The following is a 22083-nucleotide window of genomic DNA, read 5'->3' on the forward strand; positions in this document are numbered from 1 at the left end:
CGGTGGTCCACAAATGTGTGCCCTCAGGGCACTGAACTGAAAATGGCCCAGTAACTTACTGCTGACACCAATGTACAGTAATATAGCCAGGGTGACACTATTTTGAAGACAATATAATGGAGGAGGGGTCTTAGGCCTACTCTTGATGTTGCTTTGTCAACATCACAGATGTGCTTACGTCTTGCTTGTGCACATGTAATAAGACAACTAACAAAGTACTTGCTTAAAGTATTTAGGTGCAGCTTGCAGATAATATATGCAAAGTAGTTAAATGTAAAGACTTCAGATTTGTCAACCATGCATGTTCAGCACAACCCAAAAGACAACTGTGTCGGGCAGATTAATTGCTTGACATATTTGTTGCCACAATATTAATGAACAGCATTCATTGCAGCCTTCCCACCAGACCAGCATCACCATCAGTTGCTATCTAGCAGCAGGCAGCTCTCAGTCAGCTGAGCTGAGCACAGCAGTGAAGAAAAAAAAAAAAAGAGTCACATGTCAAATCTGGGTTTGTTTTTTTCCCCCTCCACGTGTCAAGATACACGAAGCAGAGGGCGGGACCAAAACAAACCGTCTGATTGGTCTGTTATGTGTCACCAGCTCCCGATGCCGAGGAGGACTGTCCTCTTAAAGGGCCATGCACATGAATCCTCGACTTACCAAAACAATAATAACCCCCAGTACCGTGCACAGAAACGTTTAATTGTGCGATTAGACTGTCACATTGTCTTGGAATTGAGAGAAATATAGGAGAGAGCGAGATATAGAAAGAGAGAGGGTGTTTTTTTGACGGGGTGTTATTACAGTGTAATGTCATGAGTATGACTGGAAAGGCAATGCCAATGCGTTAAAAACTGGTAAAACACATTTTACAACTACAGCTATAGGTTATTATTGTTTTAATTATAATATGTTTACACACAATGTAGGCTTATTCACTTTACTTTTATAGTGTTTTTTTTTTATGTTAAAAAAAAAGGGGGCGTGAGCTCGAGGTTTTCTGGGCGGACCGATTTGTCACTGGCAACTGAGAGGGAGAAAAAACAAAACAGTCACAACACTAGACAGCATACACTCACTCAGTCTGCATGGCTGTAATGTAAAAGGATACAAACTCCGTTCGCCACAGTCCAGAGGAAACAAGGTTGATCACCACGTTGTCAAGATACCACCCATCATAACGGAAAGCGCGTTTGCTGGCGGTGAGTTCCACAAAACCCCTCTCTAATTTACAAGGTTTTCAGTGCTGTTGTTGTTGATGAGGATGCCGTTAAAGTTCCATAATGTGCACCGGCAGGGTCAGTTTGTCAGTTAAGTGTGCGCGGAAGTTGTTGAACATGCCCGGGCAGAGACAAGCCCACTCTAACCGCCGGTTGCCAGATCAGGGTCCATGTCATGAAGATGTTTACACCACTGTTATCGAACAGGGATTCTTCACTTAATATATATTTTTAAAACTCTATGATTATTATATATCTATTCATTATTATACAGGCTATAATATCAGTGGTTCCCAAACTTTTTTGCTCAATCCAAAATAGAAATTAAACGTTTGCCCGGGACCAAACAGTAGCTGAGCAGATCTACAAGCTCACAACGCGTCGCGCTGTGTTGTGAGCTTATCCATCGGCTATTTTCATAGTTTCTTAATTATTATTATGTTTTTAATTCATGGCATTTCTTAGGTGGCGTTTGTTTGTTTTAAAATGTTTAAAAAGAATATATATAGGCCTATATATTTTTTAAAAATATTTTTTAAATGTAGGAGTGACCCATAACAATTGGTCCGTGACCCACAAATAGGTCCCGACCCACTGTTTGGGATTATTATTTTTTTTATATATTTTGGCTGCCCGTACCGGGTCGCCTTAGCTGTTGGTTGACTCATCAGAAACAACAGATAATGTATAGCATCATTGTCACTGGGTCATATAGCCTATAGATACTGATTGATTGATTGATTGATTGATTGATTGATTGATTGATTGATTGATTGATTGAAGACTATTAGAAGTTTGCATAGAGAAAGGTACAGTTTCATGACGGTACAATTCAAGTTACTGCTGAAACGGTGAGTTATGGTTGTTGAGTTCTCTAGTTTCACGTTTGTTTTATTTTCTATTTGAGCAGGTACAATATAATATAAGTATGGTGGAACATGCGCTAATTGGTAAAAGTAAAACATATATATTTAAAGTAAAATGTGGGCTAATTACTGATGAATGAAATGTGAAACTTATTAATTTGTGGAATTCTGGAGGAGAGTTTCGCAAAGAGGAGACGGTTTCGCGTCAGAGCAGCAGGCGCGTAGATCCATGTCAAACATGACAGCGTGTCGAGTGTTTACTGTTTATGCAATGCAATATAACATACTATTATGACTGAATGGCTACTATGATTTTCCGTGAATAAGAATGACTACTAGTTACTCGAAATGTAAGCATTCAGCAATTTTCTCTTATGAACTAGAGCTGCTGGTTCATAGATTATGTATTTGAGAGATGGACAGTTGCATGTTTACGCACAGCGGAGTCCATCCATGGCACTCATATGGTTTTTGACGCGCGCACGGACGGCAGTGGACACATTCCTCTAATCCTGCCAAACCCAAGTTAAACATTTATATGTAGGCTATGTATGTAACGGTAGTTTGAAATGTAAGGGTGGTTCTACCGTTCTAACCGCTCTTTGTAACATTTTGCATCAAGCAGTATATCTACTTTCAAGCATAACAAGCAACTATACTGTTATTATTGAAATAACTACTGAACTTGTCAAGACAACACACTGCCATTTTGGTGGTTTCACAACTCTGTAGTCTTTCAATGACACCTTGTCTATTATACTGATTATTGTGGGGTTTTGCACACTTTCTGTCCTCGCTGCATGAACCTATACTATACTGTAGTACAGTAGCTCACCTTGTGTCTGCCTCCCGGTTAGAGCCATGGAGTAAAGCCTGGGTGCACAGATGGTACAGCAGAGGGAGCTACTCTCTGCTGCAGCTTAGCCTCTCAGACCGCCCTGCCAGGCCTCTCTGATGCCTGGGGCAGAATGTCTGTGTGTGTGTGTGTTTGTTTTTATGTGTCTGACACTGTGAGAAGCCATGCCAACCTTCTGTTGGCGACAGTGCAGGAACTGAAGAAGACCCACTGTGCTGTGTTTGACACACAGAATGCACATTCGATCTCAGTCATCCTCGCGACTGCCACATACTTATATTGCTGAGGTTGCATTAACCCACATAATTGCTTGATTTGCCTAAACACACTGTCATGAATTGTCATGAATATACAACTCATGAGTCTGTATTTCACCACCAACTCCCAAGCATTTTTCCCTCTCTCTGGAATGAGGGAGGTCAGCGGGGTCTTGGGTCCATATTGTTCTTGCTTCACGTCGCTGTCTCAATAAATAGTATACATTTGACACAATCGGTGCACGTCTCAACTACTCTCCAGTGTTTTTCCAGAGCTTCTCAAAGTGTAATCCTCTCTTTTGAGGCAACGTGACATGACATCATTTAAAGGGACACTTTCAATACAGGTGATATGACGAACATGATGAACACAATACCACCAGGTGATCCTCTATACCATCTTTGCAGACAGTCCAAATCGCTTGTTGCACACTTGCACAACACAAGGAAAAACCTGTGGCAAAATTCAAACAATAGCTCACATGTTGGCATTAGGCCAGGCAAGGAGAGAGTGTTGTGTTTGTTTTGGGCAGAGGCAGTTGAATACGTAACGAAACTTGCTCTCTTCCTTTCCCTAATCTTAAACTTGGCCGCTGCATGCGACAAGAGTCTCAGGAGGGGAAAGCTGTTTTGTTTTTTTACCCGCTCTCTCATTTCACTCTTGAGCTATAGGTGAATTCACAAGCTTTTGCGTGCATCCTATTAAAGTAGACAGGCTGCTATCCAGATCATGTGTTTGTGTGAGAGTGTGAGTGTGTGTGTGTGAGAGAGAGACGGAGAAATAGAGAGGGAGAGGGAGGGAGGGTGAACATGAAGCATGGTTCTTTTTGATCTGTGCCAGGAGTGTGCAGGAGGAAACTAATCCCTTGACTGCTGTGCTCTGTAGCACACTTTGTTGCACACATTGTTGCAGATTCAAGCCCGATTTATACTTAGCTGCGCGTGGGTGTTGTGCATCGAAAATAGCCTATCTACAAGCTCACAACACTCCCGCGACTCAGCACGTTGTGAGCTGGTAGATCAGCTATTTCCGATGCGCGACTCACCGCGCACAGCCAGTTTCACTCAGGCTTTGGGTGATTCAGAGGAAGACTGCCTGTGAGCGCAGATCTGTTGGCACTCAATTACAGTTTGCCACATTATCAGGGGGAGCTTGGCAAAAGCCACTGTGTGTAGTGGAGTTCGCAGGGGGGACAGATCATCCGCAGCATTTTTAGCCACCCACTGGGTCCCCTCCACATTGGGTGATTCCAGAAATGTAGCTCCTCTTGCCTCAAAAGCAGGGGTCTTCAACAGGGGGTCCGTTACTACACGGGGTCTGCCAAATCTTTGTGATAGGATAATTATTTTAAATGAACAACTTTAACCCTCACATCCCTATTCTGAGGAGAACTTTAGCCAAAAATAGCAGATCTACAAGCTCTAAACGCCTCGCAGCAAATATGTTTGGTGTAGTGGTTAAAAAAAGAGGAGATCAAATAGACTGATGACAGTGCTGTCAAACAAGTCTATGAATCTATCTATGAAATCTATGAAGATCTGCAACACATTTTATACAGTATGTAGTGGGGGTCCCTGCTTCATCTCTCTCTCAGCTAAGGGGTCCTGAAAACGTTGAAGACCCCTTCTCTAAAAGCAGCATTTATTTATTTTGCACAGTTGCCAGAGGTGCAGCCGTATCCCTTCCTTTTGTCTTTTGAGGTGTTCATTATCTTTCTCTAAAGGTGCACTGACTGATCCAGTCATGGTCATATTCAAGGCAATGCATCAATCACCGCTTGCTGAATTATAGGATTACGTCAACATAAGCTACTTACCTAAATTATAATAATGACTAATGGCATGCTCACCTTTATGGTTGCCATGGGCAGGATGCATTTGCAGTGGCCAGAGGGCAATGTTTCTACCGCCTGTAAATTGATGTTTTGTGTCGTTGTTTATGGTCTTGAAACATTCACAACCCTAACCATACGGTCTTCATTAGCAAGGTTATTAACACATAGTTACATCCACAACTGTCAACAGTGTCAACGCTCACTTGCATTACTTGTCTAGTTATTTCAAGTGCAAATGTGTGATTTATTAAACAAACATTCACACACGCAAACAAATGAGTTTTGCTAACTTTTGAGGACATTGCATTGACTTACATTCATTCCATATATGCTTATATTGACATTAACCTCAACTGATCAAACCTTGACCATTAAACTAACTTAACCATAACAGATATGCCTAACCCTAAATCCTAACAATATGAAATGGTTAACGCTTGTAAATAAAAATGTCAATTAATGTTAATAATTGAACATGCTATCCCCATGTCCAAAATGTGTCCCGAGACGCATGTGGCCCATGTGAGGAACACACACACGTTCGCACGCAGTTCCCCCTCAGTCTGAAGGTGCCGTTCTATGTATCTTCATTGTCAGGGAGACTACCGCTGAGCTGTCGCATGGATGATGAGGAGGAGGACATGTTTCGTCCCATCTCGCAGTCGCAGCACTGGGGAACGCCCTGTATGGGCGTCAAGTACGAAGACCGGGTCGCCCAGGCCACAGCCGGACAGTCCCCTGTCGTCACCTCCAACGCCACTGCCTCCGCCACGTCACAGACGCACAACAACAACAACAGCATCAGCATCAACAACACACTGCCCTGCAGGTCGCAGCAGCAACAGTTCCACATTCTTCTTCACGGTAAGAAGGGGGACGTGTGGATTGAGAACGTGTGCATAGCAGAGAGTGATACTCACAATTAAGTGCTCTGTGGGAGGGTGTCATCAGAGGTGGCGAGACCAAAATAGTTGAGTCTCTCTCTTGCTCTGATGACTTTTGCACGGGTCACAAATTTAGGCTAATTTGAATGGGGATTGGAGAGTGGACGTTTTTCTTTTTTTTCTTCTGGGGGGTAGATGAAACAATTACATTTCAATATTAATTTTGCTTTAATTTCTCTGAGTCAAAAGGTTTTATCCCTAGGGCCAGTAGATCGCTAGATCTCTTCCTCATTACATACGATTGCCCTGAGAGAGATTATAAAAAACCCATTAGTGTAAGACATAAGAACACTTTCCAAACGTTGTTGTGGTCAGTGTTTCACCATGTGTTCGCTTCTTTGCTATTTAAATTCAACTCCATGCTTACAAATCCAAGTTTATGTCAGTTGTACAGTATAATTTCCTAGATATACAAACATACAATAGCATCTTGATTCTTGATGACCCTATGTTTACCAATTTTGTATGTGGTGTTGTCTCCTCGGCTCTAATCAAATCAGTGTGACATCACTCTAAGCGAATAAAACAGTTGGGTAATACGTTGTTTGTTTGTCGAGTCAGAGTCAGCCTATGAGAGGTGCATATTGTCCTGGGTTAAGCACTATAAATATATAAACGTCATCAACTGTTATTACTTTATCCTTCAATTCCTTAACCAATAATGCCATTTGCTTTGCTCCATGCCATTCTCCCCCTCTCAATATTTCTGCTGTTCTTCCCCAAAACACTTTCCCATGCCAGCGCTACATTACTTGGTTATTTTCCAGTGACAAGGAAGAGGCGGGGTTGAGGAGAATAAAACAGGACAGGTCTTCATAGAATTACATGAAGATGATTGTTTTCCCTCCTATTTGCACGACAGCAGAAGCGCATGCCAGCGCGGTGACTAAACTCAGAGAAGAAATAATAAAGCAGTGGGTTACCGAGTTTGTTGTTGATATAGTGTTTCAGTATCCCGCCTGCCGACACTCTCCCTCGCTCTTTGTTTGTCGACTCTTGAGTTGTACTAGTGTACCTACCATATAATTTGCCCATAGGTCTGATAGAGACTGTGTTTCTGACAGTAATGGTATATGTGTTTGACTAAAGCCAGCTGCTGAGCCAGACAAAGGGCTGGCTATGTCTGAAGTCATAAACACTACTGGTAAATTAAGAATGTCAGGCTTATCATCAAGACCTGACAGGATTTCTTCTGTCTCCTTATTATAATTTGTCTAGTCAAAGAAAGAAATTCAAGATTTCCACATTTCTGAAATCTCTAAATTGACTGAACTGAGCAGTTTAAGACATTATCGACTAATCTACTGCTGGTTAATCTGTTTGGATTCCGTCTCAGTATGGACAATGTGTTTTGAGAGATGCATGCCCACAGAAATCCATTTAAACAAACCCACTATATTTTGCTCCAGGCAACGCTGGATTACGCTCGCATTTCCCAGCGCACTTTGAGCCGATGGAAGACCGGGGAGAGAGGCAGGTGGAGGAGGAGGAGGAGGAGGAGGAGGGTGGAGGAGAGGAGGAAGACCACAGGATGGTAGAGAGGCCCGAGGAGCAAGCAGGAATGAGCGTTGAGGCGCAAATTGGTCGTAAACTCCGGGAGATCGGGGACCAGTTCCACCAGGATCACGTTGAACTGGTAAGGGTCATCCTTGGTTCAGAGATTCAGCGCAAATCATGGATCTACGTGATTATGACGCTTTTCAAGCAACTAATCATTAAATATATCGTCGTTGTCGGGTGGAAACCTTGTATGTCCAAAACTGTTCGTTTTGCATTATCATTTTAAAAATGACTGACGGTGCGAGGCGTTGTGTGCTTGTAGATCGGCTGTTTTCACTACTTTTGTGCGACGGCCTTGTATGATGAAGCAGGGCTTTACTTTGGGATAGAACGTACAAATTTGAAACTTGGAGATACAAGGTTTCTGCCCGACAGTGACGATATACTACAGCCTAATGTACTACTGACCCCTTGACCTAACAGCACAGGGTTGTACGTTGTATGTTTATTTGCACACTCCCCGATGAACTAACAAAGCTGAAGTACACAAAGTGTGTGTAGACACTGCCTTAGGCCTTGTTCCTGCTGTCTTGACGATAGATCTTTGTCATCATATTGACTTATATTAGTAGTATATATATATTAGTAGTAGTATATATATATTATATATATAAATATTATATTTCGGCTGTAAGCCTTCTTCAGTGTGACACTGAAGAAGGCTTACAGCCGAAACGTTTGTTTCTCATCTGCAAATGCAATAATAAAGAAAAGACAACTCTTGCCACTGTGTGCGATCCATCCTCCTCCTCCTACATGTTGATCTAAAGGGATACCGCACCAGTAGAGTCAGAGCGCGGTGGTAACCAAAAAGTTTATTCGGCTGTTGCATGTTGACTTTTTTCAGAGTGAGCATGTTGGCTCACTAGAAAGGCTCTGCTACACTAAACGGAACAGAGCCTTAATTAGTATCATTTGCAACATTACATTAGGTTAAACATGATCCTACTATTTAATGTCAATATTGCTGCAGTGAAAAAGGTTGATTGCAGACGGCGCACGTGGTCTCTGTGTCTGACAGGTCATCTCACGCGGTTCTCTATAGCGGTTTGCTTGTCCTGATCACCATAGCAACCAACTTGCAGTTTTTTTCTTTACCTCGAATTTTTTTTTCCCGGTTGCTGGAAGCACAGCCAGCCTATCACGTCTAAGTGGTCCCATCCATACCATTAAAAACTTGTCGAAAAAAATAATTAGAAAGCTTAAAATATTTTTTTTTTATCATTTCGAATATGACATGATGTTATAAATGCACTCTTAACACTTGATACCCACACAGAGAGAACCAAAACATATCTTCCTTTAGTGTCATTGTCTGTGCCGTGGTTTGAAACCGATTCTCGGCGTGGCACTGTTGTCGTTTAAGACCTACTTTGTCTGATGAACCGTTGAAACGGTACACCTCAATCTGACCAGATGGGTTTAGACTCCTAGGCTGCCAGTACTGTGTCACATTAGCAGTGATGCCTGGCCATTACAGTCCATAGGACTGGCGGGTGTCAAATTCCATGGTCTACAGAGACAGAAAAGAAAAGAGTAAAATGACAAGACGTGAAATTCATCCCCTCAGCTGTTTGGGGGAGAGGACTCCAGGGGCTTTCAGCGAAGAGCCAGATTGAATGTCCCCCCACCCCCATCTCTGACCTGTCTCCTTGTCTTTTTTGTCTCCTCTCCTTCCTGTAATTAAAAAAAAGAAAAGGTAGACTTTCCATGTTGTTCAATATGTTCACTTCTCAATAATATAATAACAATGCAGGCATATATTCTTCAGGGCTTCTTTGGAGCCTATGGCACATCACGTTTGTTTAACTATCAACCTGGTGTCCCTATTTGGGCATGTCATTATCGGTAAAAATTGTAAAAAGATTTCTATAATAGCATCCCAATTCTGGGATGCTATGCTTTGGCAAATAGATTTGGTGTAGAAGGAAAAAAGAGCATTCCAAGTACAGTACACTACACTCATGTCCAGTTTACTATGTATATAGGGTTTAAGTGGTTAAGGTTAAGGTTAAGGGTGATGGAATAGATAGTGGAGGCTCATATAACTGTTTGCATCTCTCCACAGAATATCGTTTGTTATCAGCATTTAGCTCTGTGTGCCTAAGAATAAAAGTCAACATTTATAAAGGCAATGGGTCGCACATATTGTATCGCTACATGCTTGAAAACAAACATTTCGGCTATCCAGCCTTTTTCAGTGTGGGAAAAAAGGCTAGAGTAAAAGATCAAATTATGACACATTGCAGACTGTAGTGTGTTTCTGGGTAGCAGATTTGACACTTGGCTCGCTCTTCTATGTCAAAGTGTCCCTGAGCAAGACGTTAAACCCTGGTTACCCCCTTTGTGCTCATCTGACCCATCTGAGCAGCCATCATCTGGGGAGAGGATGTAAAAGCACATTTTCGTCCCCTGGGGACCTTTCCCTTTACTTGCCTAATTTCTCAGAGAGCGTGCACATGTTTTGAAAGGATTTACCCGTAAGCGTTCATTTGTTTACATTTGTGAAGTGGATAAATGAACACTGAGGACGTTACTTACTGTCGAGCTGCTTTTTGGTAGCTCTCTTTTTAACTCTGCACTTCAACCCAGGGGTGTCGTACCAAATTCTGGGCCCTGGGTACAAGGATTCACTCATGTTTTGTGCTTTAACTATTGAAAAATAGCAGATATACAAGCTCACAGCGCGGCACCGAGTGCCGCGCTGCGAGCTTGTAGATCTGCTATTTTTGAAAATGTCTTGAAAATGTGCAAGTTTTTGAAAAATCTATGTTTCTATGTCAGTGGTGCTCAAACCTTTTCACGTGAAGGACCCCCAAAATTATATGTATTTGGCCCCGGACCCCCATCTCAAAATATTTATTTCCAGGGATCCCCAGAAGCAAAATGTGGGTTACAAATGTTTGCTTAAAAAGTTCATACATTCAAAGATTTGCACACATTTTCACGACGAAAAATAGCAGATCTACAAGCTCGCAGCGCGGCACTCGGTGCTGCGCTGTGAGCTTGTATATCTGCTATTTTTCAATAGTTAAAGTATAAAATAATTCCAGGCCCCTCCACCTTGGGCCCTAGTAACTCAGTCCCACTTCCCCCCCCCCTTGTGACGCCTCTGCTTCAACCCAACCATGACAACACTGTGTGCAAATGACAGCATATTCCAGGGGCAGCTGCACATGCATGCATGCACTCATATTTTCCATTCTCCTTTGTCATGGTTTGGTACTATCGCTGTGTTTCCACTAGTAGGGCAAGGAGTTGCTGACGTTTCGCCACTTGAAAACCAATGGCTGGCCTGGCAGGCTGTCAAAACAACTGCCGATAGACATGTCATGTTGTGAACTTGGTTAATGAGTGCAAAACTCAAATGGGGAGGAGTCTCTCTAACTTGTTATCTGTGGTTGTAAGTGTGTTTTGCCATGGGCTCTGTGTGACTACTAGGTGTGGTTGATAAGCTTCAGAAAGTACTGCTGCGGTTAATAGTTATAGAGGGAAAGAAAGAAAGGACCCTTGAGACTTCCATCAACAACTGAGAACTTTACTATGTAGATGGGGGAGTTAAGAAAGTTTTAGAGACAGATTCGGGGAGGGTGGATGAGATCGATATGGACAGGAGTGAGTGAACGCTACCTCTGTGTCTGGGTAGACTCGACCGTCTGTTTATATGCAAGTCTAAAAATAGGATCTGACTCATTCTCTCACAGACGCAGCCAGTAACGTGACAGCTACCCACAATACCGCATTCGTCCCACTTACTCTGTGTGTGTGTGTGTGTGTGTGTGTGTGTGTGTGTGTGTGTGTGCGTGCGTGCGTGTGCGTGTGTGTGTGTGTTCTTTGGTTCATGTGTGTGACAAAAAAGATAAGAGAACTTTATCTCTTTTTCTTTTTTGTCCAGAGAAAGTTTCTTGTTTTTGATTTCATACATAATAGTAGAGGAAGTCCTCCCAATGCTGGTCCTTTCTTATCACATATCCGCTGTTAATTACCTACAGTAGACAGACACTGCGTGTGTGTGTGTGTGCGTGTGCGTGTGCGTGTGTGTGTGTGCAGTCAAAACAGAGGCATTTACACAGTAGAAATTTGTAAGGAGACGTTCTGTGATAGGGAGTATTCATGGTTTGAATCATATTTACTGTATATGAGGGTTGAAGAGAGCGTGCTAGTCTAGTTGTTATTGTATATATGGTTAAAGAGTGAAGCCAATAATATCCCTTATTTTTACCCATTATGCAAACCAAAATCCACCACACACGCGAACGCACGCACGCATGCATGCACGCACACACATACACACACACACACACTCCTTCCTATAATGCATTGTAAGCCACGGACCAGACATGCACATTGTCAGCTTTAGGGCCATTTTGGTTTCCTTTCTTGTTTAAGGCGCATTAAGCTAAAAAGGCCAAATAAAACACATACTCAAACACACACTCCCACGCACTCCCACACACACACACACGTGTGCGCCCGCGCCAACCATCCTCCACTACCCACCCAAAGCAGTGCAGAAAGACGAGTCCCAAGTGGAACAAGACAGGGTACTGTTTAAATAAGCTCTGTAGTGTAGAATTAAGGCAATTAAGGACAATTAGGGTTACGTTTAGTGGCGCTGGTTCAATTCAGTGCAGTCTGCTTGTACTGCATCAAATAGCCTGTGGCGGACACTGATTGCTAGGCTGGTAGAGACCTTCGCTCTCTGGAGGGAGCGAGCGAGAGGGAGAGATAGAGAGATTTAAGCAGGCAGAATGCTTATGCAACTGAACGCAATATCTGAACTTGGGCGCTCAGAAAGCCGGCGGGAGCTGAAACAGACATGACAGGCGTGCACGAGAGAGAGAGAGAAAAACGGTCTGGAAGCAGCAGAAGAATCTCCTTTATCTGTCTGCTACAGACCCCCCCAACCAAAAGTGACAGAATTGGGGGAAAGGCATCTCCAAAGGAGGCAACTGCATCGGTTTCCGCTGCCTTGTTTTGATAATTATTCGACTGACTTCACCATTAGGCGTGTGAGCGCCAGTGTGATGAAATATAGGGAGCATTCTCTGAAAGCTTATCACTTTGAGCTTTCTGCTCATAGGCTGACATGTAAGTTGTTTAAAGCGGATAAGAGAGGCTGAACCTCAGACCTGAAGGAGGTAGAGAGTGGGATATTACTATGCTGTGATGGGTGGTGGGGGCCGGGGGGGGGGGGGGGGGGGGGGTAGAATACATTTTGCAACTCTTATCAGCCAGTCCCGTCCTCTTCTCCTCCTGCTCTCATTGTCTCCACCAGCCGAAGGCTGAGGGAGAGTATGTTTTCCCCTCCGTCCGTCCGTCCGTCCGTGCGTGCGTCCGTGCGTCCGTCCGTCCGTCCGTCCGTGCGTCCTCGCAGTTTGTGAGCGCCTAATCTCAGTCGCCGTTGGCCCGGACGCTGCCAAAGTGAGCACACACACTCCCTGGATGCCAATCTAGAACCTCTGCCCTAAATTTTTCAAATGGGCCTTTTCTAGCGCCACCTAGTGGCCGATGTTCGCAAAACACATTTCGGTGCACTACTCTTCCAGATTTTGTCCAAAAATCCTACAAATCGGTAGGCAGTTTCTCGACAGTCATGTGATCGACACGGATCTGTCCGATTTTTCATATTCCATCCTGATTGGCTAAGATTGGCTTCCAAAGTTTGTAGGATTGAGCCGTTTGGAACAAAATGCCTCAAATCACAAACGCAAAGTGCAATTATCATGAAATCGCGCACACACGTTCCCACTAGGCCGAGGAAGAAATGCCACTTAATTTTTTTTAAATCAGCCTCATGGTGGCGCTATAACAGGCCGATTCGTGGTTTTACCTATAACTCCACCGATCAGTTTCACACTTTGTAAGCGCACTCCCTAGAGGCTAAGGATAAACCTTTGCCCTGCATTTTTCACATCAGCCTTTTATAGCGCCACCTTTGGGCCGACATATGTAAAACACATTTTTGGATATTACTCCTTGAGATTTTATGCAAAAATCACGCAAATCGGTACACAGTATCTCTATAGTCATGTGATCAAGTCCGATCAGTCTGATATTTCATATTCCATCCTGATTGGCTAATATTAGCTTCCACATTTTGCAGGATTGCTCCACTTTTGAACAAAATGCCTCCAATCATCAACGCAGCTTGCGATTACCGTGAAATTTGCCACACATATTCCCACTAGGTCAAGGAACAAATGCTACCTTTTTCACATTGGCCTGTTATAGCGCCACCATTAGGTAGACTTTAGCAAAACACATTTTTGGAACACAATGCTTCAAATCATGCATGCAGCGTCCGATTGCCATGAAAGATCTAAGGTGAGGAACATATGCCACCCTTTTTACATTGGCCTATTATACAGTAACACCACCAGTACGCACGGCCTGGTGGAGACCTGTGCTCGGAAGAGCACTGCTTCTAGTTGTTCCTCCTTTCATGTTAGTGTTGAATGCCAATAAGATGAAATAACACAGAGTGTGTCTAGTAGTGACTGTATGGCCCTGAGCCCTGAGTATCTGTGTGGGCCTGAGTTTTTTAAGATCAGATATTATAATGACCGGTTGGACCTCATTATGACAATTTCTTTCACTGTCTATTATTCGGGCTGCTTTCTGCGAGATGGATAATAGACCAGGTATTTTTTGCGCAGCGGTTCTCAATCTATGGGTCCCGACCCAAAGTGGGATCGCGGGAAGGTGCCGTTGGGGTCGACAATTATTCTTTTTTATTAACCCTTGCCAATTTCAATATCACTGCTTGTCGTCCTTGGTGGTTTCATTGGTTTAAGTAATGAAAACAAGCACAACTGTGAGAGTGTTGTAGTGATTGTTGGCTGGCGATGGCAAAACCTCCAGATTATATCCCAGGTTGTGAGAGAACCAGCATGCCAAGCCAAGCAGAAGTGTTAGGCACACAGTGTTGTGTGACAGACACGTTTTCCCAGAAAACACAAGCTACTATTGTGGAAACATCCAAGCCGCTCATATGTCATATGGCCTAAGCGACAGGGCTTACCGCAGCTCACAGGGGTTTTACCTCCTAAACATTACGTCATGCGGAAATCAAAGAAAGTGTAGAAATAAACAGAATGGTGGCTCAGCCAGGTAGTGCAATAAGTGCATAGACATGCTCCTAGTGAGCATGACGACCCAAGTTCGAGTCCAACCCCTGTCTTGTCTCGCATGCCTCACATTATCTCTCTGCCCATGGTTTCTTGTCTCTCTACATTGATGTCTGAAATGAAGAACATGCCCAAAACAAACATATGTTTTCAATTATTTCAACAATACCATAAAATGTTAGAGCTAATCGCAAGTACGTTATTCCAGTGTTGCTGTCCAGATAGTCACCCTTTGACTTGATATGGACTTTAATCAGGACTTGGGGATAAGACCTAAACCATTTATAGATTTAAAATGATTCACACTAAATTAAACTGAAAGCTTGTTAAAAACCCAACTGCTGCAGATGAGAAAGAGTTTGCCATGTTCAATACAAGGGCAGAGACATACATGCCAGTGAAGGATAGTAAGGAAGAAATGAATGAATTAATTGCATATTTTAATGGAATCAAGGCTGTTTTTATCACTGGTTCTAACAGGTACATACATGATCATTTCTGCTCGTGTAGTCAAGTTGTTGGTCCACCTGGAACGCGCCCGAGTCGCGTTAGATTTTAACCACTTTAACCACTATTTTATGCCTTAACCATTGAAAAATAGCAGATATACAAGCTCACAGCGCGGCACCGAGTGCCGCGCTGCGATCTTGTAGATCTGCTATTTTTGAAAAATCGTGAAAATGTGTGCAAGTCTATGAATATCTTTGACCCGATCTTTGACCCGACTTCTAAATCCTTCCTCTAAATCAGTGGTTCTCAAACTTTTTCATGTCAAGGACCCCCAAAATTACAGGTATTTGGCCACGGACCCCCATCTCAAAATATGTTGTTCCAGGGACCCCCCAGAAGCAAATATTTGATTTACAAATGTTCGCTTTTAAATAGATATATTCAAAGATTTGCAAAGAAAAATCATGATTTTTCAAAAATAGCAGATCTACAAGCTCGCAGCGCGGCACTCGGTGCCGCGCTGTGAGCTTGTATATCTGCTATTTTTCAGTAGTTAAAGCAGTCAATAATCCTAGGCCTAAATGGGTTAAAAACACGGTGCCATTGCAAACATGACTCCACTCACTGATACTAAAATCCCCATGCATGCATGTTGTTCCTTTGTTACAGTTCCTGAGGCACCAGAGAGTACATCTACCCATGTGGATGCGCCTTCCAATGGCACTGTTTGGCTTCCTTTTTCCAAGACAGCCTATTATCCCCCGTTTGAGAGGAGAACAGAGATGAAGGGAATCCTGCAGGGTCCTTGCCTTGGCCCTCTTGGTTTATTTTCCCTTCAGAAATGAGGACCAGAACACTGAGATGGCACTGTAAGATGGAACACGGGTTTGGATTTCCTTTAATTTTTTGTAAATGAAGTTGAGATGAAGAAAACGCTCGTCACCGCTGGACGGAGACTTGGTCGCTTTTGTTTTTTTTCTTTCTTTTTCTTTCGTCTCTCCAAGAAGAAGCCATTGCATTTGAAGAGATATTTTCGAAATATTTGTAAGATTACCTATTTTGTACAGTAAATTGCTCTTCTTATTTGGTATCTTAAGTCTTGAAGGACCTCCATCAGTCCAGGGAATGCCTTATTCTCTCCTGCCACAGTTCATACTTATTTGCATAAAGGAAAATCATAAGTAAGGGATGAATTTAGGATTAGGGGCCCGTTTGTGGGAACAAACCGTGGACATGGACATTCATGTGCTGAAGTTACTGACTCAATGACACACAAGGCACATTTCCGATGTATTCTTGGGAATAACCGAAAAACCCTTGTACTTAACCTTAACTGTTCCACACTGGTTTGTATCAAAATGGTCAAAAGAGTTTCTGTGGTCTTATCTCTTATGCTGGTGTTGCACTGTTTGTCATTTTAGACGTCTCACCGGCCTTAACTGAAGATGAACCCACCATGTCTTTCACTGGCATTATCCATCAGCAATGTACAACAATACCACTCATGTTTAAAGTGGCTTCAATTACCCATTTTGTCGAGTTATATCCTTTTGATTTCAAGGATAGATGTACGTGTACTTGAATTTAGATGTACTAAAGATCCTAAGATATTGATCTGCTTTCAATCAAATAACCTCAAGACCTGAACTCGTAATGGTGATTTGAGAATTTGTGTTTGAGCATTATCCTTATGATTCGTGGTCACATGCGTTCTGTCTGTGTACATCCTGAATCTAAAATCTGAAGTAGTTTTGAAACCAAATACCCAAGCACAAATTTATCAAACTGGAACAAGTCTCACTTGTGAGATTACAATCAGGGAAAATGTGAACAATCAAGACAGCTGAAAAGCTTTAGATAAATTATTTAATTTTCTCAAGCTTTTCAGGATTCTTTTTCCTCTGGCTTGACTGACAATCGCAATTGATCTCACTGCAGTATATGCATCAGCTGTATTATGGGTCAGCTGTGAAAGTTATGTGCATTTCGGTGTTAATGGAGCAATATTTAATCCAGTGGAAAGGGTGAAATCTTATGCCTTGTTTATACTTTATTTGCGTGACACTGCAAACCAAGTATAAATCAGGGATTAGGGATCAACTGCATTTACAATCAAATTGACATCCACGAGAACAAAAATGAATTATATAAATATGTTCTGAACAACGTGTTCTCAATTAAAAGCATTATCTTTTCTTTCACGATTAGCCTACAGTACACAATTTTGTTACCGGGATGACCTTTGGCTTCAAATTCAGACCCCATTTTGAAACATTTAGTTTTTTTGTTGAATATTGATTTTCACAGCAGTTGCAACTCGCTGTCTAAAGCACTGATCAAATAGTTATTTACTACTATGTACAGTGTTTGCAACTCAAGATTGTCCTTCTTTTCTAGAAAGACCTTTTCAAAGTGCATTTGTTTTCACCAAACTGCCAGTGGTACCATTCACCTTGACTGAGATCTTAGTAAAGAGAGCCTCTAATGTGCTCTATGAACTTTATTTTTAATTTTTTACCACAACTCTGATGTGCTCCTGAACGTTTTCTTTTCTTTTCTTTTTACCACAACTCGCGCTGCATCCCTGTGTGATGACTGCCAGCATTTTGCGATGACACAGCCACTGTTTTTTTCAATGTAAAGAAGTAAATAATAAGGTCTTTAAGGAAATGAAACATTTATGTTTTAGAGAGATTTATCAATAGATGTATGATTTTAATCTATTGTAAATTGGTAACATGGATATGTTTGAAGACACTGATGTTTTTTTTTTTTTTGTATGTTCTTATGTTTTTATTATTATTCTGGGAGTAGTTATTTTACCTGGAGCTCCTTATGTCTGCTGCACATACCGTACATAGGCCTGTGTTGACAGACTGATGAGTCGATGAAACTCCATGCTCGATGTAGTGGCCGGTGGTGAGCAAACAATCGGGTGCTAGCAGAACGTTAGCACCCTTTCCAAAGCTTTTCCACTCTTAACTCTTTAACCACGTGAACCCTAGCATCCCTATTCTGTTCCAAGTCAGAATAGGTGAACATTCGGCAAGAAAATAGCAGATCTTCAAGCTCACAACATGTAGCTACGTGTCGTGTTGTGAGGTTGTACATCAGCTATTTTCCCAAAAAGGAGGGGACCACTGAAGTTTATAGGGTTGTAAGTGGTTAATGCTCAGAAAACGTTGCAGCGAGAGAGATGGTCAGGATGTTTTTGGATTACAAAGCTGAACCAAAAACTTGTTTCCTGCAATACACTGAACGCTGAGCCAATAGAAGTCGCTGTGACTCGCTTGTTTTCGGGCCAAGGTCTCACGCTCCCACTCTTTCTCCGTTCATCCGACTTCTCGCCGAACTACTCCCCGGGCAAAGCCTGTTCGATTCTGTTTTGTTTTTTGTTAAAATAATTTATTCTAATTTATTTTGTGTATATTTTGCTCAGTGCTACTGTATAAATGCTATCTCAGTCAGTGTGTACAGTCGGTTTCTTCTCGTTGTCTGTCGACGTGCGGTTCAGTTGTGTTTTGTGCGCCGTGAGGTTGGACTAAAGCCATGTGCCTTGTGTGTTCTTTCTCACAAGCTGTTTTGTGAGCCCTTACAAAATCACATGAACAACAGACAATCAAATGTACAAAATGTGCCTTGTGAGCGACAGACCTGCCACATGATCATCCATTCCACACTCGCCATAGTTATCTAAAGACAATGGCCTTGGGCTTTCTGAAATCAACATAATATAACAGTGGGGGCAGTGTTGCATGCTTTGCCCTCCATGCCTCACAGTAAAAACCCCAGTGTTCATTTAACTCTTGAGAGCATCCAAATGGATCTGTAAGGGTCTATTCCAGTGGTTTTCAACCAGTGGTCCCCAGCTAAATGATGGATAGTTGGTGGACCCTTATAGATATTTTACTCTTGAGAATGTAAAATTAAACCAAATGGACCATTTGGTTTCATTTTACACTCTCAAAGAGTAAAAGTATTGTTAAACATCTGCATTACTTGATTTAAAAGAAATCCACACAATTAGAATGTAGAATAATTGTTATTTTGATCAATGTTAGCCTGTTATTTCTCCTATGGTATCACATCAATACAGCATGGAATCGTGGACAAAATCCTATCCAACTACAACAAAATATTCTAAGTTTTGGATCTGAGAGATGCAACATCTCATCAAATAGTGGTCCGTGGCTCAAGCCTCAAATGCCCAATAAATAATGGACCTTGATGTGAAAAGGGTTGAAAACCACTGGTCTATTTGGTTAGATTTGTATGCTCTCAGTGTTACAAACGGATAGCACAGAGGATTTGACTGTATGCAGTTTATTGATTTACCCATAGACGCTCACCAGGCACAGGGGCAAACTTTGACTTCTGTTATATTCACACATGGCGAAGTTCACTACATGAAACCTTCTTAATATCGGAAACGACTGTTTGCAATCAATGTGCACTGTAAAAAAAAAAAACAATGTTTTTATACCTGTATATTTTGCGCCTCTCTCTTTCTACTCCTGTGCTGAACTTCCCCTCTAGATTCTTAAATCTCTTTAAGATCTGTGATATGCTGGATTGACCTAGCTTGGCTAGGGTTCTGTGCTTTATTATCTATAATCTAGTAGGGCTGTGGGTTTACGTTGTAAGGAGCAATGGAATGAGCCACCATGGTGCCCAGTATTATTTGTATCTGAGATGGGGTTGTACAGTTACTCAATAGGTATGATTTTGCTCTGAAGCCTGACCCAGGGTATGGTCACACACACGCACGTGACGGAAACAAGTCCTATAGTATTCACCTCTTCCATTCTGCGTGAGTAAAGGGGTTGAGCTTCTAATTGTGACGCATTTGTCATGTCACGCGTCACCGTGTGGAGTTCCAACTTTGTCGGACTTTAATGTGTTTCTGCACTGGCCAGTCCCCCTGCCATTGTGCTTGAGTGACTGTACCCTTATACTTTGCCGTATGACAGTGACATGCGCCAGAAATAACAGATTATAAGTTCACACAACGCATCGTGATGAGCTTGTAGGTCTGGTATCTTGGGCGTGAGACACAATGGTGGATATGTTGAGCATGAGCCTATCATTATACCAACCACTGCTGCAGCCCCAAGTGAAAATATATGTTCAACCTTCAGTGTCTTGAATATCAAATTTGTTGATTCGGTTCTTTTGAATATCCAAGAAAGAGTGCATCTTAACTGTTAAGTGCTGTGATTTGGTGTTTTTATACATAAAACATGAATTTGCCGCAGCTATTGTTATCTTTATAAAATTTATAGCAGAACTTTTCCATGCCTTTTGTAAAAACAGAAAAATAATTACGTGACAAAATTTATTGCATTTCCTTTTTTTTTTTTTTTACAATTGCTTTTTCAATGTTGTGGCATCTTTTTTTATACGTTTTGTTTTCTATTAAAATGTTGGCAAGTCCGCTGTATCAACTCTCAGTTCAAGGGCTTTTTTTCAATATGTATATGGAGTTAAAAGTGCATGTCCAACATTCCTGACAAATCTGTATGTTAAGGGTTTGAATGTAATGTAATTGAGTGAAAACCACAGTATCTCTTTTAATACACAAACTGAACCATATTTCACACTCCTTGCGCACTACACTGTGAAATCCTGAGCGTTTTAACTGAGAGGGTACAAATGTAACCAAATTGACCCCGTAAGGGTCTCATTTGGTTACATTTATTACACTTTCGGTGTTCGTTCGATTTCAACATTTCATAGATTAGAACCTTCATTACATTTTGTCGTTGTCGGGCGAAAACCTTGTATGTCCAAAACCGTTCGTTTAGCAATTATAATTTTTAAAAATGATTTAAACTAGTGAAAACAACCGCTCTACAAGCACACAACGCCTCGCATCGCGAGGCGGTGTGTGCTTGTAGATCTGCTGTTTTCACTACTTTTGTGCGACGGCCTTGTATGATGAAGCAGGGCTTTACTTTGGGAAGAACGTACACATCTGAAACTTGGAGATACAAGGTTTCCAGGCGACAATGACGATTTGTAACTCTGGTTTTACAGCGTATGTGCTGGGAGTCCTTCTCTTTCTTTTATCTTCACATTCAGAGGTCGGTCTCAAGGATTGCACGCTCATGCGTCCTATGAAGTGAGACCCAGTCCAAATGTAGCAGTTCTGTTAATGCATTGGCTGTGTTGTCTTTGAGGCTTCTCTGTCTACTGCACGGTTTCTTCTTCAGCATGGGACAAAACATGGAGCGTGGATTAGGAAAGGAGCATGGATGAGGGATGTTCGTTTCTTTCTATAGTGCAATATGCTGTACATAAGAGCTTGGATCTAGACATCTTATAATTCTGAATTTCAACAGATTTCCTTTGTTGTTAAATGGGTACATTGCTGTTTTATTTCTTCTTTTTTTTGTCATTAAAATTTTATGAACATTTCATACAGCGTTGTGTTTCACTGTCTGCTACCTTACTATGAGCTGTGTCATAAGCTTTGTTCGTGTGCACCAGACAGACAATAATGAGGATACAGAAAGCTTTACTCAGAAGTAGCAGGAAAAACAGCTTCAAAACCACTTGAACCCCTAATCTGGGACTAACATTCAGTGAAAATAACAGATCGATATTTATCATAAAGCAAAAACAGGAGTATATATCTCTTGGGAATCCGGTTAACGGAGTTCAACGATAATAACTTTTATTGAAGGTGCTATTTCTTATATATAGTGCCTTTCAAAAACCCAAGGTCGCTTAACAATACAGAAATAAACACACTATTTTCCAAAAGTCAGAGTAAACAAGTGTCTCTTCAGTGCAGACTTGAAGCAGTCCAATGTTGGTGGAAGCAGTTGAGTCTATGCTGGTCCTGGACCAGTATTTCTCAAGCTTTTTCGGGCCAGTGTCCACCTATAGCCAATTAAAATGTAGGCCTTATTTATGTTATTGTGTATTGTATAACTTATACAAACATGTAATCGATTTAC

The 22083-nt window shown here is 41.9% G+C and overlaps 1 protein-coding gene across 1 annotated transcript; it reads left to right on the plus strand.

The window, feature by feature from the left end:
* The first annotated feature begins 1096 nt into the window (after positions 1-1096).
* LOC308301374 (uncharacterized protein) lies at positions 1097-21538 on the plus strand. The gene is made up of 4 exons (XM_080745342.1): positions 1097-1205; positions 5635-5901; positions 7391-7617; positions 15791-21538. The coding sequence occupies exons 2-4, from the start codon at positions 5658-5660 to the stop codon at positions 15905-15907; spliced, it is 588 nt and encodes a 195-aa protein (XP_080601468.1). The 5' UTR covers positions 1097-1205; positions 5635-5657; the 3' UTR covers positions 15908-21538.
* The last annotated feature ends 545 nt before the right edge of the window (positions 21539-22083 follow it).

The sequence above is a fragment of the Nannobrachium achirus genome (assembly GCF_963921795.1).
Source record: "Nannobrachium achirus genome assembly, chromosome: 16".
In the NCBI taxonomy this organism is placed as follows: domain Eukaryota; kingdom Metazoa; phylum Chordata; class Actinopteri; order Myctophiformes; family Myctophidae; genus Nannobrachium; species Nannobrachium achirus.

Bases quoted from the DNA above. Each gene is read 5' to 3' on its own strand.
- LOC308301374 (XM_080745342.1), top strand. From the start codon at position 5,658: ATGGATGATGAGGAGGAGGACATGTTTCGTCCCATCTCGCAGTCGCAG. The intron at 5,902-7,390 runs GTAAGAAGGGGG...ATTTTGCTCCAG, and splicing joins GTTCCACATTCTTCTTCACG to GCAACGCTGGATTACGCTCG. The intron at 7,618-15,790 runs GTAAGGGTCATC...CCTTTGTTACAG, and splicing joins ACCAGGATCACGTTGAACTG to TTCCTGAGGCACCAGAGAGT.